Source organism: Phascolarctos cinereus, unplaced genomic scaffold (genome assembly GCF_003287225.1).
Source record: "Phascolarctos cinereus isolate Bilbo 61053 unplaced genomic scaffold, phaCin_HiC Scaffold_7;HRSCAF=346, whole genome shotgun sequence".
Classification (NCBI taxonomy): Eukaryota; Metazoa; Chordata; class Mammalia; order Diprotodontia; family Phascolarctidae; genus Phascolarctos; species Phascolarctos cinereus.
The window spans coordinates 166,113,508-166,136,318 of NW_027556180.1; the positions used below are offsets into that span (position 1 = coordinate 166,113,508).

Below are 22,811 nucleotides of genomic sequence, written 5' to 3' on the forward strand. Positions count from 1 at the left end.
TATTAATAAAAGTCGTTTGCCTCTGTCACTTTCCTTCTGTGTATTTTTTAATGTTACATTGACTCTTTTTCTTTTTTTTCTGTATCACAATCACTTCATGCCCACTCTCCTCCTACAATTCTTCTTCTGCAAGTAGAAGCCCTCCTGATAATAAATAAGTGTAGTCAAACAAAACAGATTCAGGCATTGGCTAAGTCTAAAAATCTACTTCTCATTCTGCATCTCTAGTCCATCACTTCTCTTCCAGAAGTGAGAATCATGACTCACTAGCTTTCTGGAGGCATGATTGGTCATTTCATTGATCAGAGTTCTTAAATATTTCAAAATTGTTTTCCTTTATATTATTGTATTCATTGTACAAATCATTTTCCTGATTCTGCTCAACAATTTTTTGTTAAACTGCTGTATTTCAAGCAACTAGCTTGAATACAGTTTTAAAACGGACTTATATATAAATAGTTTAGGCTAGATTTGCCAGTTTCCAGAGTTAGGAATTCCTCTCCTACTAAAACATCAACTGAGTGCATTTGAAAGTCAATCTATCAAGACCTTATTACATAATTCACTGATGACTTACCCACAGCTTCCTTCTTCCAAAGTATCTCTTTCAATTGACTCAGTTCTTGGAAGCCCTTCTCATGCTAAGAGAGCACACTTTCTTGTCCTGTTCAGCTCACTCATCCCAAAATAGTTGAAATCTCAGTGACTCATCACTGTTAAATGGATATAAAGACACTTCCCCTACCAAACCTAATTGTTGAAGGAAGAAAGTAGCACAAATAAATACACACACACACACACACACACACACACACACATACAATCGATAGGCACAATGGCACATGTATGATAATATGGCCAACCTCAGGTGAAGGCTCCCTTACCCTTTGTTATTACATAAGTGCACTGTTGAATTACACAATCAGCTCCTGGCAGGCTTGGATCGTGTTGACCTTTTAAATTTTTCTGTAGCATTTAGCTGTTCACTAAGAGTACTTATCAATATTTAATGGTGGTCATAAGAGGCTGGCTACAAGGTGTAGTTTGGAGCATCACTTTGTCTCACAATGTAGCTGCCTCTCTTCCCTCTGTGCCTCCTTCCACTTTTGTAAATTAATTTAGAATCAGCCTCTGTTATGCCTTTTGTTTTCTATACCCAGCTGCCCTTCACCCCTACCTGCTCCTTTTTTCAGTCCCAATCATTTAGCTCAAATACTATATGGTTCTCTGCCAAACTGATCATTACTTTTACTCCAGCTATGTCATTATCCTTGTTGAGGCCATGCAGTGATAAGCACATTAACCCTAACCATGAAAACTAAGCTGCTCACTTTGGGCTTCATAGTTCCCTTAAGTCTGTGCCAACTTACATTACCATGGTCTCTGGTGCAGCCCCTTCCCAGTTCCTTTGATTGAGCTGATTAAATTTATTCTCACATGGTTTTCTCAATTCCAGCATCTTCCAACACTGAGACTTCCCATGCTTGATAAGGGCATACTTCCCTGATATGAATGAATGGAATGGAACATCATTGTACCATAAGAAATGATGAAAACCATGGTTTCCAGGAAACCTAGGAAGACATATGTGAACTGATGGAGAGCAGAACAAGAACAATTTCTATAATAACAACAATGCTGTAAAACAAGATTGAAAAACTTAAAAATTCTGATCAATGCAATGTCCAAATGTGATTCCAATAGACTGATGATGACAGACGCTTTCCACCCTGTTACAGAAAAACAGTATTCAGGGTGCAAAATGTGACATATAGTTTCTGGACCTGATCAATATGGGAATTTGTTTTGCTTAGTTATGCATATTTGTACAAAAATTCTGGTTTTTTTTTCCTTTGTATTATTAATGCAGTAAGGGGGGAAAGAAAAATAAAATTTAATTTGTAAAAAAAAAAAGTCCATTTATCTCACCAGACTGCCAAAGAATTCCATGACAGAAAAAAGGCTATGAACCCCTGCGTTCAATCTTGAAGTCCTTATGGGCTGAGTGCGTATTTTTTAGTACTGAATTATATAGGCACTGTATAACATCAGGGCCAGGCCAACACACTGGAATTCAGTCCCAGCCATCACTCTAAAACTTTCCTACAATGTAGTAGAGAATATTAAACTCAAGAGCAAGCACTGTTTTTGTTGTTGTTCTTGTGTTTGTATCTACAACACTTAGCATGATGCCTTGCAGAGAGTAGGTGCTTAATAACTGAGTTGAATGTAGGAGTATACTGGATCCAGTACCTACTGGCTATTGAGAGCTAAGTGTTAAATTTTCAGTGTGAAGATTTACACCTTGGAAGTAAGCAAATTCCACAAATCAGGGCTTGATTTGTTGTTTTCTTGATTGTCTAGACTTAAGAAAGTAGTGTAAAAAATGTTAATGATGGAAATTTAACTCAAAAGTACACTGTATTATGAATACATTTTTTTCAGTGAGCTGATTGTTAAACATTTCTCTGTACACCCCTAGATGAATGTTTTCATTGCCCACTTTCTTATATGCCGTACGGTTCGTGGCAAAGATGACAAGCATTCTCAGTTCAATATGAGTAGCCAAAGTACTGTATATCACAGACCATTTCTGCCTACAATAGTAGCCTAAGTCATCTTTTGTATGAAAAGCCTTTCAGCATGGGAGTAATAGAGTTTTAGTGCTGGAAGGTTTGTTATAACTTACCTTATAGTTATTTAAGCTTTGGTGAGAGGGCAGGCAGCACACCAGCCCAGTAGTTCATAGCCTCCCAAGACTTAGTGCCTTTGAAGGTGAGCAGGAGAAGGTTTTAGAGTGTGTACCCACCTTTGTTCCTTTATCATAGTTCAGAGGCATCCAAAAATGTCTGTGTTCTGTTCATATTAAGGTAGCCGTGGAGAGCCAGGGCCACCAGGAGCACCTCCAAAATTCCTGCCAGGAATGAAAGACTTCAAAGGGGAGAAAGGAGATGAAGGACCTGTTGGTGGGAAAGGATATTGGGGCACAAAAGGTAAGGTGCTGTCAGCATCATGAAGCTAGCTTCTCCTCTGTGCGTTTAAGGCCAAGGAAAAAATTCATTTCCTCTGCTACTTTTCCTTTGTCCCTTAAGCAAGGGATATCAAAATAGACAGTTTTGTTTTATTTTTGCCATAGAAGATGCAATGCTCAATCTCTGTTAGAAAAGTACTCTTGTTTCATAACTATATTTAAGTTCTCTGGGGTTTTTTCCTCCTGACATCTTCAATTTGATTTCACTGTTAAGCAGGTTCAGTTTCCCATTTTCTGCTTGTCATTCTCCAACAAGAGAACTGTACTGTCAAGTTGAAAGCTTTCCAAGAGCACCACTCTCATTGTCACCAGAGTTTTACATTGAAGTCTTCTTGTAGGTGGACAAGGAATGCCAGGCATTCCTGGACAGGCAGGAATTCCTGGGTTACCTGGGGTGCCTGGTTACATCAAAGGGGCCAAAGGTGAAATTGGTGTTCCTGGAGTGCCTGGTTTGCAAGGATTCCCTGGAATAACTGGTTCTCCTGGTATTAGAGGCTTTCCTGGATTTGTAGGTATTAGGGTAAGTCAATATCCTTCATTTATTTGTTTGTGGGATTTTTTTTTATTTTTTGTTTTTCAAGACTGGATCTCCCTACCTTCACCAGGACAGAAGTGCAGAGGCCATTCATGGGCCAACAGTACAGTTGAACACCATTGAAGCATCTACCCACTCTGTTTCTGACTTGGACTGGAAGAAAGCCTAATAGGCCTCCTGCTCTCAGGGGCTCACCATTTTGGTGCCAGATTTTCTATAGACACTTGATCACCTTAACCATACTAGTTTAGATCCCAGTCTTAAATGATTTATCAACCTTAGCCTCTCTAGGAGCAAGGATCTCATAGGCTTACATCACCACACCTGGTCCTGTACTTTAAAAAAAAAACTATAATAACAGTCTTTAATTTTATTTTTATTTTTTCTTGTTAACCCTGCTTTATTTTTAATTTTTTTTTATATCATTTGAGTTCTATATCACCTTCATTTCAGTCCCACTTCACTCCCAACTAAGCTATCCTCTGTATCAAAGGTTTTTTTGTTTTGTTTTGTTTTGTTTTTTAATGTAAGTGGGAAAATCAGGTCAGCAAAACCAACCAACTTCAGTGAGTCTAATGGAATCTGCAGTGCTCCATGCCCACAGTGTCCGGCTTCTGCAAAGAAAGGAGAGAGGCAAATTTGCTCAGTACTGGTCCAGGCTTAACTTTGAATTTGTCCTTAATAACAAGATCTCATTCCTTGTTGATAAAGTCTTTTGGCCCAGCCCTGACCTATTCTGAGTTCATTAAGATAGAAATCATAAAAAATGAGAAGTTTTGGATCAAAGGCATTTGTCTTCAATAAACTCATTAATAAGAATCAGAAAATGGTTTACTTGTGCCAGCATCTGAAAGTGATTTAGATGTCAGCGTGTCTACATCACAGCCAGGTCCTGTTCATGTGGTTTTATTGACTAAAGCACTTCAGAATAAGATTGGCTGGTGTGTGAACAGGGATCTGATAACTTCATTAGGCAGTGGGAGAATACAATGCTTTTGTAATCATTAAGGACCCCTAAGACTTCTTGAAGTCAAAATTGTTATGGACCCCATGCCACTTCATTACTTAAAAATCATCTGGAACAGGATGACCCACTTTTATGTAAAGGTCCTCTCACTTCACATCCTTGAGCAGTGGGCTTGCATGTTACTGTTGAACCTAACAGAAAAACCTAGCACATTTGAGGAGTGACTCATATTGCAACCTTATTGCCAGCCCTCACGAATGAGGCCCTATCTCTCCTATCTGTTCATCCCTCTTTGGTGTACATCCAGTCTTCAAGATCCCCTGATTTTTTTTTCTTTTCTCTCATCATTTTCCTAAGGCCTCAGATATAACCATCAGTCCCTGAGTGAAAGGGGGAAAAATACTTCCACAACAATCTGTGACTGGTTCAGACACTGATGATTTAAAAATGGGTTGGAGTGGAAGCAGAGAGAAAATAAAGGCAGATATCAAGATAGAAAGGGAACAAGGGAAATGAATAAGCATTTGTTAAGTGCCTACTGTGTGCCAGGCAGGGGAGCTGGATGGTGCAGTGGATGGAATGCTGAGCCTGGAGTCAGGAAGATGAGTCTTCCTGAGTTCAAACCTTGTCTCAGACACTTACTAGCTATGTGATCCTGGGCAAGTCACTTAACCCTATTTGTCTCAGTTTCCTCATCTGTAAAATGAGCTGGAGAAGGAAATGGCAAACCATTCCAGTATCTTTGCCAAGAAAACCCCAAATGGGGTCAAGAGTTGGACACAATTCAACAATAACATGCCAGACTTTATCTAAGTAATTCACAAATATTAGCTCCTTTGATTCTCACAACAACTTGGGAAAGAGCTCTATTATTATTCCCTTTTTCCAATTGAAGAAACTGAGGCAGAAAGAGGTTAAGTGACTTGCCGAGGATCACACAACTAGGAGGTACTTGAGGTTGGATTTGAACTTGGATCTTCCTGACTCCAGACCCAGTACTCTATCCATTGAGCCACCTAGTAGTCTCTAGGCTAGGTGGGGAAGAGAAGAGAGAAAAAGAAATCATGAGGTTTCTCCATGCCATTGTGAAAGTGGTTTTCTCTATCTTCTCCTTTTTGTACCTTTCACTAAAGGATAAAATATTAGTGATTTGAGAGCACAAGGTAAGCCTTCCTAATAGGGGCTAATAGGTTGTCTAAGAGAGTCTCCTTGAAGGAAATACTGTCATTTGCAAAGTATTTACCACCTGAAACAAGGCAAGTAGTACTGCCATTCTCTCTACTTGAAAGAAAGAAGCCCAATTAGACATAGAAGTCTGAAACTGACTGTCCACATTTAGCTCATGTGGAATCACAAAGTTTATGCCCTAGTTGGTTCAGCTAGTCATTTTCCCCATTGTTGGCATTAGACATTTTGCTGGAAAAAATTTATATTCAAAGGTAAAAATGTTTTACATAAAAATTGTATAGAATTACTTTCATAGTGATAAAAATTATTTCACCTAGTTCATGTTTATCTTCTCGAAGATAAAAATACCACCATCATCCCTTCCCCAAGTTAAGTTGAAGTCTTTCATAAGCTTCTACTGCCAAGTAATCATTTCTGTGATCACAAGGCTTTGGGTTTTGGTGTACACTGAGCATTTTAAATTAACAGAGGGATCAAAGTGATATTGTCATTCTATTTACTGTATTTTAAGAAAGCTCCGTATGTAATCTTTTCCTAGGGTGACAAGGGTATGCCTGGACGAGAAGGTCTTTTTGGTGAGACTGGAAGTATAGGAGATACTGGTGAGTGTTCTTCTAGATACATTTGGAAAAAGTATATATAAATTTAAACTAAATGGATCGAAACCAGTCTTACTTGTAATCCTTTGTGTATATAACAGGTGATGAGGGAGACACTATAAACTTACCAGGAAGGCCAGGATTGAAGGGAGAACTGGGCATATCTGGACTTGCAGGTATGTATTTTATTTTAAATCTGAACATCATCAAAAAACTTGTGTTCACTTGCTCCTTCATTCACACAATAAACATTTATGAAGCACCTACTGTATGCAGTGCATGTACTAGGTTCTGGGGAAGATTTGAGAAATTTGAGACAGAAAGCCCAGCCCTCAATAGTCTACAGAGCTTAGTATTTGCTACTAACAAATGAGATGTACATGGATAAATATCATACTGTATGATAAGTGCTGAAGAGATATATACAGAGCAAAGGAATGGGCATTATTTCCAGCTGCAGGGATCAGGGATAGCTTTAGGGAGGAAGTGGTATTTGATCTGGGCTTTGAAGAATGGATAGAATATCAACAGAATGAAGAGTTCTAGTTTCTTTCAAAGGTTAGCTCAAATATCTACTTCCTACAGGAGGCCTTTCCAGATATCTCCACCTCTTACCCTCCCACTTGCAATTACTACCATATGAACGTGTGTGTGTGTGTGTGTGTGTGTGTGTGTGTGTGTGTGTGTGTGTGTGTGGCTCCATGAAGAGACTTTAATTTTTTCTCTTTGTATCGTCACAGACAAGAACAGTTCCTATTGAATAGTAGGTGCTCTATATAACAGGTGACAGGACTTCAGTAAATTTTTTTATTGACTGATTGATTCATTGATTCATTGATTGAAACAGGGGTGGGAGAGATAATAGAAGTGGCTATTATAGGGAACAGTATGAACAAAGTCGTGGAGACAGGAAAGCATGGCTTATGATATCTGGAGCTCAGAGTACATGAGAGGGAAGGACAGATCCAGATTGGTCCTTGTGCTTTCAATGGTGTAGGGAATTCCCAGTGGGGAAATTTCCTCTGCCTCTACAGAGTGGTAATTATTCTTTAACTTGCTCTCTTGAGATGACTTTATCTCCTCTGACAGATGAGTCATATAAACGTGGCAAAGGCTAAGAAATAAGCAGAGACTGAAGTGAATTTTTTTTAATCTGATGATTGACTAGACATAAAGAAAACAGTGAAGGATTGAACATGGAGAGTGAAGGACTGTCCTTAGCAACAGCCTGGGCCAATCATAATGTCTGCAAGGAGAAAAATAAAACAGGTTTCAATAATACATTAAAAAATGAAAAATATTCTTTGTAGCAAATTCTAAATATTGTAAAACTCAATAAGAAAGAAGCAAACTTTCCCAAGTAGTTTTCCCAAAGTGCTGACATTCATAGCATTTTCTTCTGAATACTGAAGGGGTCTCTCTTGACCTTAAGGAAGTTCTTTTAAAAAGTGCTTTGTAAGGCATGCAGAGGAGGACATAAGGATAGTGTGACAAGATTTTACTTGAATGAACCAGAATACTCAACAGTTTGGCTGTTTTGGGGAGAGGGAAGAAAGACAAACCATAAAAATAAATTGAAGGTAGGAGTATGTCGTTAGAAATTGATATCTATTTTTCTACCTGTAATTTTAGTGGGGGAGGGGAGAGCTTAGAGGAGTGGTCTGGAACTGGAGGGATTCCAGTTGTGTGTTGTTGTTGTTGAGTTATTTCAGTCATGTCCGACTCTTCATGACCCCCTTTCGGGAGTGATTTGCCATTCCTTCTCCAGCTCATTTTATAGACGAGGAAACTGAAGCAAACAAAGTTAAGTGACTTGCCCAGAGTCACATTACTAGTAAGTGTCTGAGGCCAGATTTGAACTCACAAAAATGTGTCCACCTAACATTAGGCCCAGTACTCTCTTCACTTGGCCACCACCTACACCTTTTCTGTAGGTACTTCCGAGTGAGGAAAGCCCCTTCACTGATACAGACTAAGAATCACCATGCATTTGTTGAACCAAGTGCTGGGGATTAAAAAAGAAAAACAAAGTCTCTGCCCTCAAAGATCTCACGTTCTAGTGAAGACAACATGCAGATAACTATCTACATACAAGATATCTACAGTGTAAATGGAAGATAATCTCATAAGGACACCACAGATGGCAGTGGAGAAGAGGGGTGATGGAAGGGGAGACAGGGAACTGGTCAAGGTCTCTTGCGGAAGGTGAAATTTCGACCGAGTCTTGAAACAAGCTGGATGATCGAGGAGGCAGAAATAAGGAGCAAAAGCACCTCAGCTATGGAGGACTGGTCATTCATTTTTAACTTTTAACTTTAGAGAATGGGGGGAGCTAGGTGGTGCAGTGGGTAGAGCACCAGCCCTGGATTCAGTAGGACCTGAGTTCAAATCCAGCCTCAGACACATAACACTTACTAGCTGTGTGGTTCTAGGCAAATCAGTTAAATCCAATTGCCTCATCAGAAAGAAAAAAAAATCTTAGTGAATGGCCTAGGACACTGAGAGATTAAGTAACTTGCCCTGGTTCTCTCAATTCATATTTGTCAGAGGCAGAATTTGAACCCAGGATTTCTTGGCCCTGTATCTATTGCAGCATGCTGCTTCTCTCTAACAAATACAACCTTCATATATTTTTATACAGGAATGTGAGAATTTTTTTTGCTTGATTATGTATATTTGTCATGAGGTCTTCGTATTTCTTTTTTTCTCTTAAATTACTGGGTCAGGTGGGAGGGGAAAAAAAGTAAATGTATGTTAATTAAAAAATAAAGGGAGAAAGGGGTTTTTTAAGTGCTCAGAAGATGTAGAAGATAGTTGTTATACTTTTAAACTAGCCAGTCACCAAAACATTCAAAAACCTATGTCAGAAAATAAAAGTGCAGAAGCAGGCCTGCCTGTCTACCATCCAGTTCCCCTCTCCCACTGACCCCAGCTCACAAGGAATGCAAGCACTTATTTAAAGAGAATCTCTTGTTGCAGGTGAGAAGGGCTTCACTGGAGAAAAAGGCACACCTGGAGACCAAGGTTTCATAGGATTGATGGGCATAAAAGGATCTCAAGGCCTTCTTGGACTGAAAGGACAGACAGGTAGCTCGCCTGTTGCTTAGGGGAAAATATTCACCTGTTTCTGAACAAATGGTCATTACATATCTATTCTGACTATGTTGCCTTAACAACATATGATACCTTGGGCCTACAAAATATACTGATTCATGCCTATACAAGTGTTTTCAGTACTTTCAAAGGTACTAGCAAAAAAGTGATCGATTCCCTTCTTCCTGTCTGCTGCTAATGCTGTCAACAGGGGATTAAAGGAAACATGAATCTTAGAAAAAGAACAAGGTGACAAGGGAGAGCTTAGAAAATATTTAAGACTTCTTTGTGGCCAAGCAATCATCTCCCATAGCTAACCCAATAATGTGATTTTGAATGGATTGCTTTTGCAGAAATTAATTTATGCTGCTACCTAAGGCAAATAATAAGATGAATTAAATTGTTCTTTTCCTTATTCATATCTAAGAACTTTTGAACAAAAAAGAATATAATAGAATCTTTTGGGAGCTCTATGGTGTCCACATCAAGACTTTTTCTTGCATATTGAGCAGGGAAAAGGTGCAAGGTGTTTTTTCCTCGAGATGGTAGAAAAAAATAAGCTAATCTTGCTACGATCAGAATTTTTCTTTACAAGACTTTTGGGTTTTCCAAATTTAAACTAGGGTTAATAATTCTCTGCACCTCCCCCTCACGTTTTCAACTGCTGTCCAAAAGAACTCTCTTTTCATTTTGTTAATAACATTGCCACTTTCAGAAAAAACAAACACACAATAAATGTCAGCTTCTGAGAATGGTCCAGTACAAGGGTTCTTAACCTGGGAGAGATTTTTAAAGGTCCTTGAACTTAATGGAAAAAAAAATTTTCATCTTTATTTTCACTAACCTTTAATTTAGATTTAGCATTTCCTTCAGGTATCTAAAACCATTATTCTTAGAAAGAGTCCATAGGCTTCACTAGACTGTCAAAAGCATCTATGTCCCAAAAAATATTTAAGAGGCTCTGGTCTAATATAAGGTGATTATTCTATCACTTTCCCCTCTGTGTACTTAGAATTAATGATGTCTTTGTCCCACAGGTTTCCCAGGACTGACAGGACTCCCAGGATCCCAAGGGGACCCAGGTCATGCTGGCCCTCCTGGTGAAAAAGGAGATTCTGGATGGCCGGGAGTTCCAGGCTTGTCAGGTAACATACACACACACACACACACACACACACACACACACACACACGTTATTTAAAATCAATTTTTTCCATTCCACCCACTTCTTAATTTGAGAAAGTTTAATTGATATATTTTATTTTTATATCACTTTCCCTTCTGAATATATCCACTCCCTCTGTCTCCTTCCCCAACCCCCCAGCAAGTCATCCCTTGCAACAAATAATAAAAAAGAAAGGGAGGAGAAGGTGGGGTGGGGAAGAGAGAAGCAGTTCATCTTAGCTAACCAACACATCAGCTGAATCTGGCAGTATAATGCCATCTTCTATAGCCGTAGTCACCCACCTCTACAAGACAGAGAGGTAGGTTCATTCTAGCCTCTCTCTCTTTTTTTTTTGAAGGCAATTGGGGTTAAGCGACTTGCCTAGGGTCACACAGCTAGTAAGTGTCAAGTGCTGGGTTTGAGGTGGGATTTGAACTTAGGCATTCCTGACTTCAGGGCCGGTGCTCTATCCACTGTGCCACCTAGCTGCCCCCATTCTAGCCTCTCGTTAGAAGATACTCTTTTGGTCTTCTTATAAGTGAAATGTAGACCTGCAAACAATGACATGTGAACTGTTTCCGGTTTTCTGGACCAATAAAAATGACTCCAACAGTCATTTGCAAGGCAGAATTTTCTTCCCAAATAAAAACAAAAGGAAATATCAGTTGTTGAAATAACTAGTTGTTGAACACCACAAGAACAGGAGATACGAGCTAAATATCTCTGCCTGTTTGTCTCTGATGATTTCCTATTCCATGGAAAGGGCACATGACAAGTCAGACTTTCTTTCCTCATTGAGAAAAGAAATTGAAAGCTTCATAGTGAAATGAATTCAATAAACATTAAGCACTTACTATAGGTAAGACACTGCACTGGGTATTATGGATATGAAGATGAGTGTTTCCCATCAGCTACTTCTTCCAGAAGGCAGAGCCATACTCTATCTTGGCACACCATTCATGATACCATAGTCTAAGGCTGTAGATATGATACAGTCTCTCGTTCACGTTCTCATCCACCACAATCACTGAAAGAATTGTACTTTTCCATTTCACTAGTTTGGAAATATGGAGTTCAAGAAATCCAAAAGGATGGGACATCCTATCAGGCTATTTGTTTTTGCATAGTATAACTTGAGTGAGTCAAATACATTTTCACGTTTTTTAATAAAAGAGTTACAATAGAGATTTAGGAAAAACAGTAATTTTATACACCAAGATAAATGGTATGGTTGCTGTATATTTTCAAAAAAGGTTAATGCATTATGTGAATGTGTGTTGTTATATGTAAGCTATTTCAGATCAAATACTTTTAAATGATTTCTGTCATTGGAAACATAATTGGCATTTCTGGACATGAGATAATTGTGGGTGAATTCCAACAGGTTTTCCTGGCATCAGAGGACTCAGTGGACTACATGGCTTACCAGGCACTAAAGGCTTGCCCGGATCTCCAGGTACTCTCCTGCTGCATTTGCCCATCTCATTGTACATATACATGGTAGTAGTAGAGTTAGTCTATGAATTCTACTGAAAATTTTACAAGAACTCTGTTTGGGATTATAATTGTTTTTTTGGATATAAGTGTTTGGCTGGGTTGAAATATGTGGAGCAATTGTCATTGCTGAGTGGGTTAATGTTTGTAGGTGCAAGTTGTGATGCCTTATCTTAGCTTTTAGAAACTGGGACTTCTAGAGATCTTAGAACTAGCCCTTCTATTTAGAGATTATTTTAAATAAGCCTATCAACCTCATCATTCTAAAGGTATTCAGTGACTTGGGTAGCAAAGACCAGGCCTTCTCTGTGTTCCTTTCATGAGGAGTCTGTGGGAAAAAAAGAAAAATAAATGTTGTTTTTAAAAATAGTATCTTTATGTTCATTTTTACGTTTTTGTACAGTGTGATTGTCAAAAAAAAATTGGCTTCTTCCAAAATTGATTATTTTTTTAAAAGTAGCATGTAGTAAACAGTTGGTGTCTAATCTGTCCCCAGGCATTGAGACATTAAAGGGTCTTTAAGAGCCAGGACTCAAAAAACACAACTGCTTTTCATAGCACTCTTTTGCTACATTCTTGAAAGTATCAGTGCATATTTATTACAGAAAATGATGCAAGGCCCCATTGTTTCTAAAGGCAGCTATAATAGAATAAAATTTGCATCAAGTTAGTTCCTTCTGGGACACCACAATGCTGTTCCTTGTGTTGGATTTATTCCTAGAAAGGAAGTCATTTCTTATACCATGGAATGCTGCCATCCACCATCACTCTCCCTGAGAAATTATTGTTACTAAAATTTCTGCATGATAACAGTATTGGAAGACTGAGGAGATTCTTGGAAAAAACTTTCCTTATTTGGAAATTTAATTTATTTTCTAATTGCCATCCTTTACCTTTCCATTTGTTGGCTAATGTTACTGAAAAAAATGTGGGGCTAGGCACAAGAGCATATGTCTAAATAGCATTTCAATTACAGGTCACAAAGTCAGGAACAATTGATGTTAGATAGTCACAATGTGACTCAAATATGTACTGATAAGGTTTCAAATAATATTTTATTTTCACTGCATTTATCATTACAAATAATATAATAAATGTAAATAATTAATACATGATACATAATATATTTATTATACAAATATATGCAATTTATAAATAAATACTTTAAATATAATTTATATATTTTAAATTTTATGTAATTTACATATAAATTATATAAATAATATATAATAAATAATTTATGGATGAGCTGTACTGACAAGATTTTGAATAATATTTTATTTTCTCTTTATTTTTAATAATAACAACTGGCATTTATGCAGCAAAGTGCTTTACATATGTAAAATTGCATCTCATCTTCACAAAGATCCATTGAGATAAGCACAAGTATTACTATTCCCACTTTAGAGATATGGAAATTGAGTCTCAAAGAAGCCATTGACTTGCCTGTGGTCACTTAAATACTAAGTGAAAGTGGATGGAATTCAACCCCAGGTTTCTTCTGACTCCAACTCCTGATTTCCTTCTATTACATCATGCTACTTCTATTTATAAACATACTGAGACAAAGCTGGGTGGAAAGAACAGTAGAACAGGAATTCTAGGGTGAGAACTACCTTCTAGTCCTGACTAGATTTTAGACCATTTCAACCCCTTGGGTTTTAATTTCTTCAAATACAAAACTAAGAGGCTGAATTGATTCAAAATTTACTAACCTTAGACAGCATTACATTCCTCTGCTTTTAACTGCATTGCATAGACTTGGTTTCACTTGATTTTAAGAAAATTAATATTTTTATACCCATGATGCATTAACATCTGGTTTCTATTTCAACTCCACAATAGGTGCAGATGGCTATGGGAATCTTGGCTTCCCTGGTCCTTTTGGTGACAAAGGAGAGAGAGGAGAGCCTAACACAATTCCAGGACCCTTGGGAGCACCAGGGCAGAAAGGAGAGAGAGGAACCCTAGGTGAGACATTGAATTTGCCAAAAGATGTGTTGTCCCTGATGATAGCTTGAATTCAAGAGAAGAAGCCCATGTGCCTTTCTGTGTAAACAGAGGGTTGGATAAAGATAAGACAAAGGAGGGCTCTGAGAAAGTGCTAATTACTCAGTTTCAGGATACTCCAAGCAACAGTCCTATCACATCTTCTGAGCTAAGCCTGATTTAGAGTGGATTTCATAGATGAACAGAAGATTGATCAGGGAAACTTAACAGGAGTCCTGGCAATTGAGTGAGAAAAGTTCACATGTGCACCAATACTTATCTATGAACTCTTTGTGACTACTAACTAGATCCTTTGTGGGAGCTAGGTAGATTGACTCAAGGACAAGAAAAGACAAGAGGCTAGATTGCTGTCTTTAGGTATTTGATGGGTTGTAATAGAATAGAAGATTGGAATTATTATGCAGGGATCCAGAGGATAGAACTGGAACCAATATTTAGAAGCTACAAGAAGGCAGTCTGCCTCAGTCTTTTGAATACTTAGAGCAGTCACCAAATGAAATGGGCTGCTTCAGGATTTAAGGCTTTCCATAAAAAGGCTAATTCTTCCAACTCTAAGATTCTATGATTTTAGATATTCCCCAGTATTCTACCAGTGAATAGAGAACCGGGCCTGGAGGCAGTAAGACTCATCTTCCTGAGTTCAAATCTGACCCCAGTTGCTTACTAGCTCTATGACCCTGGGCAAGTCACTTAACCCTGTTTGCCTCAGTTCCCTCATCTGGAAAATGAGCTAGAGAAGGAAATGGCAAACTACTCTAATATCCTGGCCAAGAAAACCCCAAACGTTGTCACAAAGAGTCAAACATGACTGAAAATGACTGAACAACAACAAAAGTGTTCCACCAAACATTTTTTCTGAACTTTCAAGTGTCTAATGCACGCCCCTATAAGAAGAGGTATTGCAGCCCCTGTACATGCAATCATTAATTAACCTATCAAGTATTTATATGTATGTGCATACATACATACATATATATACATATATACACATACACACACACACACATATGTATTTGTTGTTACCTACTATTTAATGACAGTAGCAAATAAGTAGAGCCAATGACTAACCTGGTTTCTTAAAATATCAAGTGAATCAGGCTCTCTATGGTGGGTTTCCTCCTCCCCCACACCCCCAAATCCTTTTAATTGCTTAGTTTACAGAACCAAATGGCCCAGATAACATCAGGAAAGATACTCTCTTTAAACACATTCAAAATTTACATTAATTTATATGTGACACTCATATTTACTGTTCAGACATTCACTAGCTATGTGACCTTGGGCAAGTCACTTAACCCACTTTGCCTCAGTTCCTCATCTACAAAATGAGCTGGAGAAGGAAACAGCAAAACATTCCAGTATCTTTGCCAAGACAACCCCAAAAAGGGTGACAAAGAGTTGGGCATGACTGAAAAACGGCTAAACAACAACAACAACAACAAAAGATTATGTAACTATTGTGAATCTGATTTCCACTCACTCCATCAAGTCTTTTATGTTGACATATTTCATTTCTGGCATTTTGTTACTAAGTGTAATGTCATCCAGTGCTTTTGCTGAAATTTAAGCAAATTCAGTTGATAGTTAAGCTATGGATTTTGCCAAATGGCTTGTTCTTGGATTAGCCCTAAATTCACAGCATCACCAATCTGAGAAGAAATGGATTTCTGAGGCCACTTAATCCAATCCCAAACCCCAATTTTACAGTTGAGGAAACTGAGGCCCAAGAAGGTTTAGTAACCTCCCAAGATCACACAAGTAGAAATTCTCAGATATGGGATTTGAACCCAGATTCTCTGATTTCATAACATTATGCTACATTCCCATTCAACATTCAGTTTCTTCTTACTGAAAATATGTTAGATATTTCATTAACATCTGGCTCCCTTCTGATTATTGCATGGGATTTTTCAATGCAGTCTAACTATTCGTTGTCCAGCTTTTATTATTTCCATAGTTATGAAGATCAGTAGGAGGATTCTTGAGAAAATGCCCTTGTTTTCCTGTTAATTCCAACCAAATGACTCATGATTGCTACATACTCTCATTAACAGAGACCTAATAACTGTGATTAATTCTTTTTGTTAAAAAAAAGAAGAAGAAGAAGAAGAAGCCAGAAAGGCAAGCACCTAGCATTTATTAAGCTCCAACCAGTCCAGACATGTCATGACATCCTCTTACTCAAAAGTTTTCCATTATTTTCTGAAGCTTAAAATTCTCTTTGAGTTACTTTATAAGCTCTTTGAGGGCAGAGACTGCCTTTTTTCTTGCATTTGTATCCCCATTGCTTATCATAATGCCTGACCCATAATAAGGGCTTTAAGAACTGATTGTTGATTGACTGACTTAGATGTCATTTTTCATCCCGCTGCAGCTGATGGCATTTAAACATTTAGGTTCCATAAATCCAACCACTTGCTGTTCATAATTAATTGTATTGAAGAGATGTAGATATTTGTAGTCTTCTTCCTCTCTATGCATTTCCTTCTTCCTGCTCTAAATATGCCTGAACAGAAACTTTACTTCAGAAGTCTGAGTGTCTCTTAATTCTGCAGTGATAGATGTTAGCGTGTCATAAAGACAAAAGGGAAAAATATAGCAGACTGCTTTTCAAGGTTCAGAATTCACAATTTCAATTATAGATTCTAGTGTGCCATGCCAATGTCTTCTCTCCCTGTCCCTAACAATAGGAAGTTTATCGTTCAGTTGTTTTTCAGTCATGTCTGATTGTTCATGACCCCATTTGGGATTTTCTTGGCAAAGATGCTAGATGCTTCTCCAGCTCATTTTACAGATGAGGAAACTGAGGTAAATAAGGTTAAGTGACTTGCCCAGGGTCACACAGCTAGTAAGTGTCTGAGGCCAGATTTGAACTCGGGAAGATGAATCTTCCTTACTCCAGCCCTGACACTCTATCCACTGCACCACTTAGCTGCCCCTATAGGGAGATACTTTCCTATAATGATGATGATAATAGTAACAACAACAGCTAGCACTTATGTAATGCTTTAAGGTTTGTGAAGTACTTTACATAGGCTAACTCATTTGATCCTCACACAACTGTATGAGGTAGGTGCTATTCTTACCCTCATTATCAAATAACATTATCAAATGACATAATATTTGTAAAGCACTTAGCACAGTGCCTGGCACTTATGGTGCTATTCCCTTCCTATTTTACAGATGAGGAAACTGAGACACAGAAAGGTTTAATGACTTTCTCAGTTATCACACAGCTAGTAAGTGTCTAAGGCAAGATTTGAACTCACATGTTTCTGACTTAAAACCGCATGCTCTTTCCACCTTACCACCTAGCTGCCTGATCACATAGCTAGCATTTTCATATTGTTTTAAGGTTTGCAAAGTGCTATGCAAATATTATTCCATTTAATCCTCACAAAAGCCCAGGGAAATAGGGGCTATTATCCCCCTTTTATGTTGAGGAAACTGAGGCAAACAAAGATTAAGTGATTTGCCTAGGATCAAACAGCCAGTAAATGCCTCAGTCCAGATTTGAACTTAGGTCTTCCTAACTCCAGGCCTATTATAACATAGCACTTGTGTGATATTTTTTGATGTGGTGAGTTGGGTGGCAGTATTTTAGGTTAGTCCCTACCCTTAGTTGTAGAACCTAAAAGAAAGGAGTAGGAGGGAAGAATGTTGCCATACAAGGGTGAGAAGCTCAGGAGAGGGGAGAAGAGTCATCTTAAGAGATTTAATAGATTTCCTTGTTAAAGGGGATCTCTACAATATACCACTCTCCCAATGAATGGCAAGTAACTCATGTCAACTCTATTATCACCTTGGTCCAGGATAATAAGGAACAAGGATAAAGCAAATTCCCTGATTATCCCAAGGTATCATTTTTTGACGCCTTTGTTTCAACTTTCTCCTCCACCAAAACTTTACCCAGAGCTGTGGTCGTGTCAAAAAAGAGCTCATTTAGGTTTTATTTCCTTTCCTTAGTGGGCTTTCTAGAGTTGAGGTGCTAATGAGCTGTGAAAAACCAAGGCCTGACTCCCTCAGGCCAGGGATCTGAATAATGATAGTTCTTGAATAAAACAGAGTTAGCTGAGACCAGGATGAGAAAGTAGGAATGGGGGGAGGTTATGTTCATGAGTAGAGGAAACCCTAACAAGGAGATCACATCCAAGGTTGGGGGAAAAAATTGGAGGACAACATGGGTTGTGTGTGCATTTCATTTGCATAAATAAGGATGTAGAATGATTTCTCTGTAGGGTTCAAGTCCTCCTGGAATGAAGCCATAGTATACCCTGCTTCATCCTGGCCCACTAGACTATCATCATTCATCAACCAGTCCTCAGTGGTTCTAACTGCTTGGTACATTATAAAATGATGCTATTACCAATTGAATTCAGCCAACAGTTGTTAAGCACATACACTATGTATAGCATTGTGTCAGCTGCTAGAATTTCAAAAATGAAAAACAAGAGTCACTGTCCTCAAGGGAGCTTACAGTCTAATGGAGGAATGGTTAATTAATGGGGTAGCTAATTAATTCCTATTGGGGGAACACAACACTCACACATAATATATTATTAATAATAATAGCACATAATAGGATACTACATAAGTATGACATCAGGTATAACCCAATAAGATCAAAGGAGGACTCTTGACAAGGAAAACTTCAGTGGAGGGGATGCCCATCAATTGGGGAATGGCTAAACAAATTGTGGCATGTGATCATGATGGAATACTACTGTGCTATAAGAAATGATGAGCAGGTTGTTTTTAATAAAACCTGGAAAGACTTGCATGAAATAATGAAGAGTGAAATGAGCTGAACTGAGAGAATTTGTATATAGTAACAGCAATATTGTTCAAAGAAGAACTGTGATGTTCTTTGAGTACTATAAATACTCAGATCAACTACAAAGGACCCAGGAAGGAAGATGATATCCACCGCCAGAGAAAGAACTGATAAATAGAAGTGTACATAGTATGGTTTTTACATGTGTGTGTCTGTGTGCGTGTATTTCTGTGTCACATGGTGGCTCTCTCTAATGCAGAGTGGGGAGGGAGGGGAGACAATTTAGAACTTAAAATATAACAGAAATAAATTTAATTTAACTTAAAAAAGAAAATTTCAGAGAGATAACATATTTTTTTACCGAATGGGGAATCAAGGAAGTTTTTATGGAGTTGGCAGGGCCTGATTTGGGCCTTGAAGGAAAAGAAGAATTTCAACATGGAGAAAGTATGCCCCAGGCATGAGGGGCATCTATATGAAAGCAAAGAAATGGGAAAGATCAGGGATTATTTGGCTGAAATAAGTAGTATATAAATGGCAGTGGGAAGGATTATATTTGTTGTTCAGTTGTGTCTGACTTGCTGTGACTCCATTTGAGATTTTCTTGGCAAAAATACTAGGGTGGTTTGCCATTTCCTTCTCCAGCTCATTGTACAGATGAGGAAACTGAGGCAAACAGGGCTAAGTGGTTTGCCCACAGCTAGTGTGTCTGGGACCTGGATTTGAACTCATGAAGATGAATCTTCCTATTCCAAGTCCAGTGCTCTATCTACTGCACCACCCAGCTGACCAAAGTGGGGGAGAATAAACTAGAGCCATATTAGGAAATGGCCTTCAAAGAGGAGTTTGTATTTTATCCTATAAGCAATAGGGAGCCACTGAAGTTTTTTGAAGAGGGGATTGACATTGTCAGGCCAGTACATTAGTACGATTGTTTTTGGCAGCAGTAGTATGATAGCCGCCGTGAGACGTGATAACAGCCTGAAGTAAAGCAATGACAGCGTTAATGGAGAAAAGGAAGGTATGAGAGATGATGTGTGGAGATAGAACTGACAGAACATAATACATATAATGTGGGTTTTTTTTACTATTGTGTCAGAAAAGCATACCTTTTTTTTATCCTCAGGGGCACAAGGTCCTTCTGGTAGCCCAGGAATTCAAGGGTTTCCAGGATTCACCGCACCTTCCAATATCTCTGGGTTACCAGGTGACAAAGGAGCACCAGGTCTATTTGGTTTACAGGGTAAGCTATATATTTCGTATTTGTCCTTTGAGATTGTCAGGCAGTTGTTAGCTGACCAGTCTGATACAGGTATAAAACTTTCACACATCTTTCATTTTCACACCATCTTCTGACCATTGTCAAAAAAATATAGCTAAAAAGAACAAAAAACTTGTCATTTCCTTTCTTCCTAACCACACTTACCTTTGAGGACCTGAAGAAGGACCTCACGCCAACCCAACATGTGTTTAGAGTACAAAAGTCCCTCCTTAATCATGTTTTTACAGCATATTGACTACCCAGTTATTCTGATCGCAGTATCCCCTTTGGGTCTCCCAGATCAAGAAAGAATATCATTTGTCTTTTTCCTCACATCTAATTGCTGATGTCCACAGGTTACCGAGGCCCCCCAGGAGCACCTGGGCCATCATCTTCCCCTGGAATCAAAGGAGAAGTAGGAAGTCCAGGACTTCCGGGAGAAAGGGGACCCAAAGGATGGGCAGGAGATCCCGGACCCCAAGGCAGACCTGGAGTGTATGGACTCCCAGGAGAAAAAGGTAATATTCCACAAAACAGATGAATGTCTCATCTAGGTGACAAATAAGATTTGGTCATGAATGGAGAAGAAGGGGGGAGTGCAGATGCAGAGGGAAGATTAAATTGGGGTAATTATTATTTAACATTATGAGTATAAAGACATTTAATTCAATTCAGCAAATAATTATTATGCATTGATTAAGGTCAAGTCACTATTCTGAACATTGGGGATAGCAGACAGGGACTAGACTTGCAATTGTATTGGCATAGAGAGCTGCTGGTAAGGAACTTCCTGTCAATGTAGGTGAGCTTCTTCTGTGCAACCTATAGACATTTTTTTTTAAATGAAGCCATAGGTAGAAGTATTATTGTTGTTCAGTCATTTCAGTCACGTCCAATTCCACGTGACCCCATATAGGGTTTTCTTGGCAAAGATACTGGAGTGGTTTGCCATTTCCTTTTCCAGCTCATTTTACAGGTGAGGAAACTGAAGCAAACAGGGTGAAATGACTTGTCCAGGGTCACACAGCTAGTAAGTGTCTGAAGTCAAATTTGAACTTAGGAAGAACTTTGGACTTCTAAAGCATTGAGAGAGAGATTAATGACTTTGCCCAGGGCTACATAGCTAGTCAGTGTCAGAGGCAGTACTTGGGCCCAGGTGGCTCTGAAGCTACCCTGCCTCTCAGAACTCTATAGAGTGACAAAAATGAAACAGTCCTTGCCCTCAAAGAGCTTGCATTCTCTCTGGGGAACATTTCATGTATACTAATTCATGTGCCCAGATAAGCAAATGCCAGATAAATGGAAGAGGGACAAAACCCAGACAGCTAAGGGAATTAAAAAAGGGTCCCTATAGGAGGGGACACCTAAGGTGAGCCATGATGAAGGAAGATGAGAGTTCTAAGAGGCAGAGGTGAGGTGGGAATGCAGTCCAGACATGGAAGAAGAGATTGTCTACCATGGCTCAGGAATGGGACATTCAAGGCACTGTTTGGCTGGAGTGGAAGGTACATATAGGGGAGTAACGTCAAATAAGTCTCAAAAGGAAGGCAGAGTGTATGGAACTCTAAATCACAAGTTCAGGGGCTTGTATTTTATCTGGGAGGCAACAGAAAGCCACAGAATTCTTGAGCTGAGAAGTAACATAGTCAGACCTATATTTCAAGAAGATTGTTTTGGCAACAGTATTGAGAATGGATTGAAGAGGAGAGAGATACAGGAAGTAAGGACACCAGCTAGAAGGCTATGACAGTAGTCCCCTGGAGACCTTATGAGGTCCTGTTCTAGGGTAATGGCAGTAGGGCTGCAGAGAAGAGCGCAGATGCATGAAATATTGTAGAGGTAGAACTGACAAGGTTTGGTAACTGATTGGATATTGGAGGTAAGAAAGAAGTCAAGGATTTTTCTGAGGATATCAAAATGGGAGACTGGAAGAATATTGGTCCTCGCAACAGAAATAGGGATGAAATGTCAGGTTTAAAGAGGCAGATGATGAGATCCATTTTGGACATGAGTTTGAGGTGCCTATCAGACATCCAGGTGAAAGTTTCCATCGAGTAAATAGTGATGCAGAACTGGTGAGAGCAATTAGGTCTGGATACATAAATTTGGGAATTTTCAGGACAGATGTGACTTGAATACAAAGGAGCTAATGAGATCACTGAGAGGGAGGGAAGAAGCAAACAGGTGCCAGGGAAGTGTTGGGAGACCCCTGTGGTTAGGGCAAAGGAGACTGAGAGGGAACACCAGATATATGGAGAAAAGATTCATGAAAGTAAAGGAGGCAATGAAGATGAGAGAGGGAGGGTCAGTGTTATCAAAAGCTGAAGAGGTCAAGGATGTGGACTGACAAAAAGTCAAAGCTGTTGCTAAATTAAGTATAGAATGAATAAGAGATCATTGCAAACTTTGGAAAGATCAATTTCAGGTGGTTTTGAAAACAAAATTACCTGTGTTTGAAAAGTAAATAGGAACGGAAGGATGTGGAGAGAACAAATGTAGGAGATCAGCTATGAAAAGGAGGAGAAATATAGGAAGATAGCTGGAAAAGATGGCAAGGTTAAAGAAAGTTTTTAAAGAATAGAGTAGACAGGCATATTTGGAGAGAGCAGGGAAGGATCCACTAGATAATAAGAAATTCAAGATGAGAGTGGGAGAAGGAATGATTGAAGAGACAAACACCTGATGGGAATGGTG

The 22,811-nt window shown here is 38.8% G+C and overlaps 1 protein-coding gene across 2 annotated transcripts in view; it reads left to right on the forward strand.

The window, feature by feature from the left end:
• LOC110196697 (uncharacterized) overlaps positions 1 to 22,811 on the forward strand; it is a 289,810-nt gene that overhangs the window by 248,256 nt on the left and 18,743 nt on the right. For both annotated transcript variants that reach the window (XM_020970061.2, XM_020970060.1), the window contains exons 33-42: positions 2,871 to 2,993; positions 3,370 to 3,551; positions 6,260 to 6,323; positions 6,422 to 6,496; positions 9,300 to 9,407; positions 10,451 to 10,558; positions 11,963 to 12,034; positions 13,918 to 14,043; positions 19,983 to 20,099; positions 20,474 to 20,635. In XM_020970061.2, the coding sequence (XP_020825720.1) occupies positions 2,871 to 2,993; positions 3,370 to 3,551; positions 6,260 to 6,323; positions 6,422 to 6,496; positions 9,300 to 9,407; positions 10,451 to 10,558; positions 11,963 to 12,034; positions 13,918 to 14,043; positions 19,983 to 20,099; positions 20,474 to 20,635 (1,137 nt within the window). The remainder of the gene's footprint in view (positions 1 to 2,870; positions 2,994 to 3,369; positions 3,552 to 6,259; positions 6,324 to 6,421; positions 6,497 to 9,299; positions 9,408 to 10,450; positions 10,559 to 11,962; positions 12,035 to 13,917; positions 14,044 to 19,982; positions 20,100 to 20,473; positions 20,636 to 22,811) is intronic.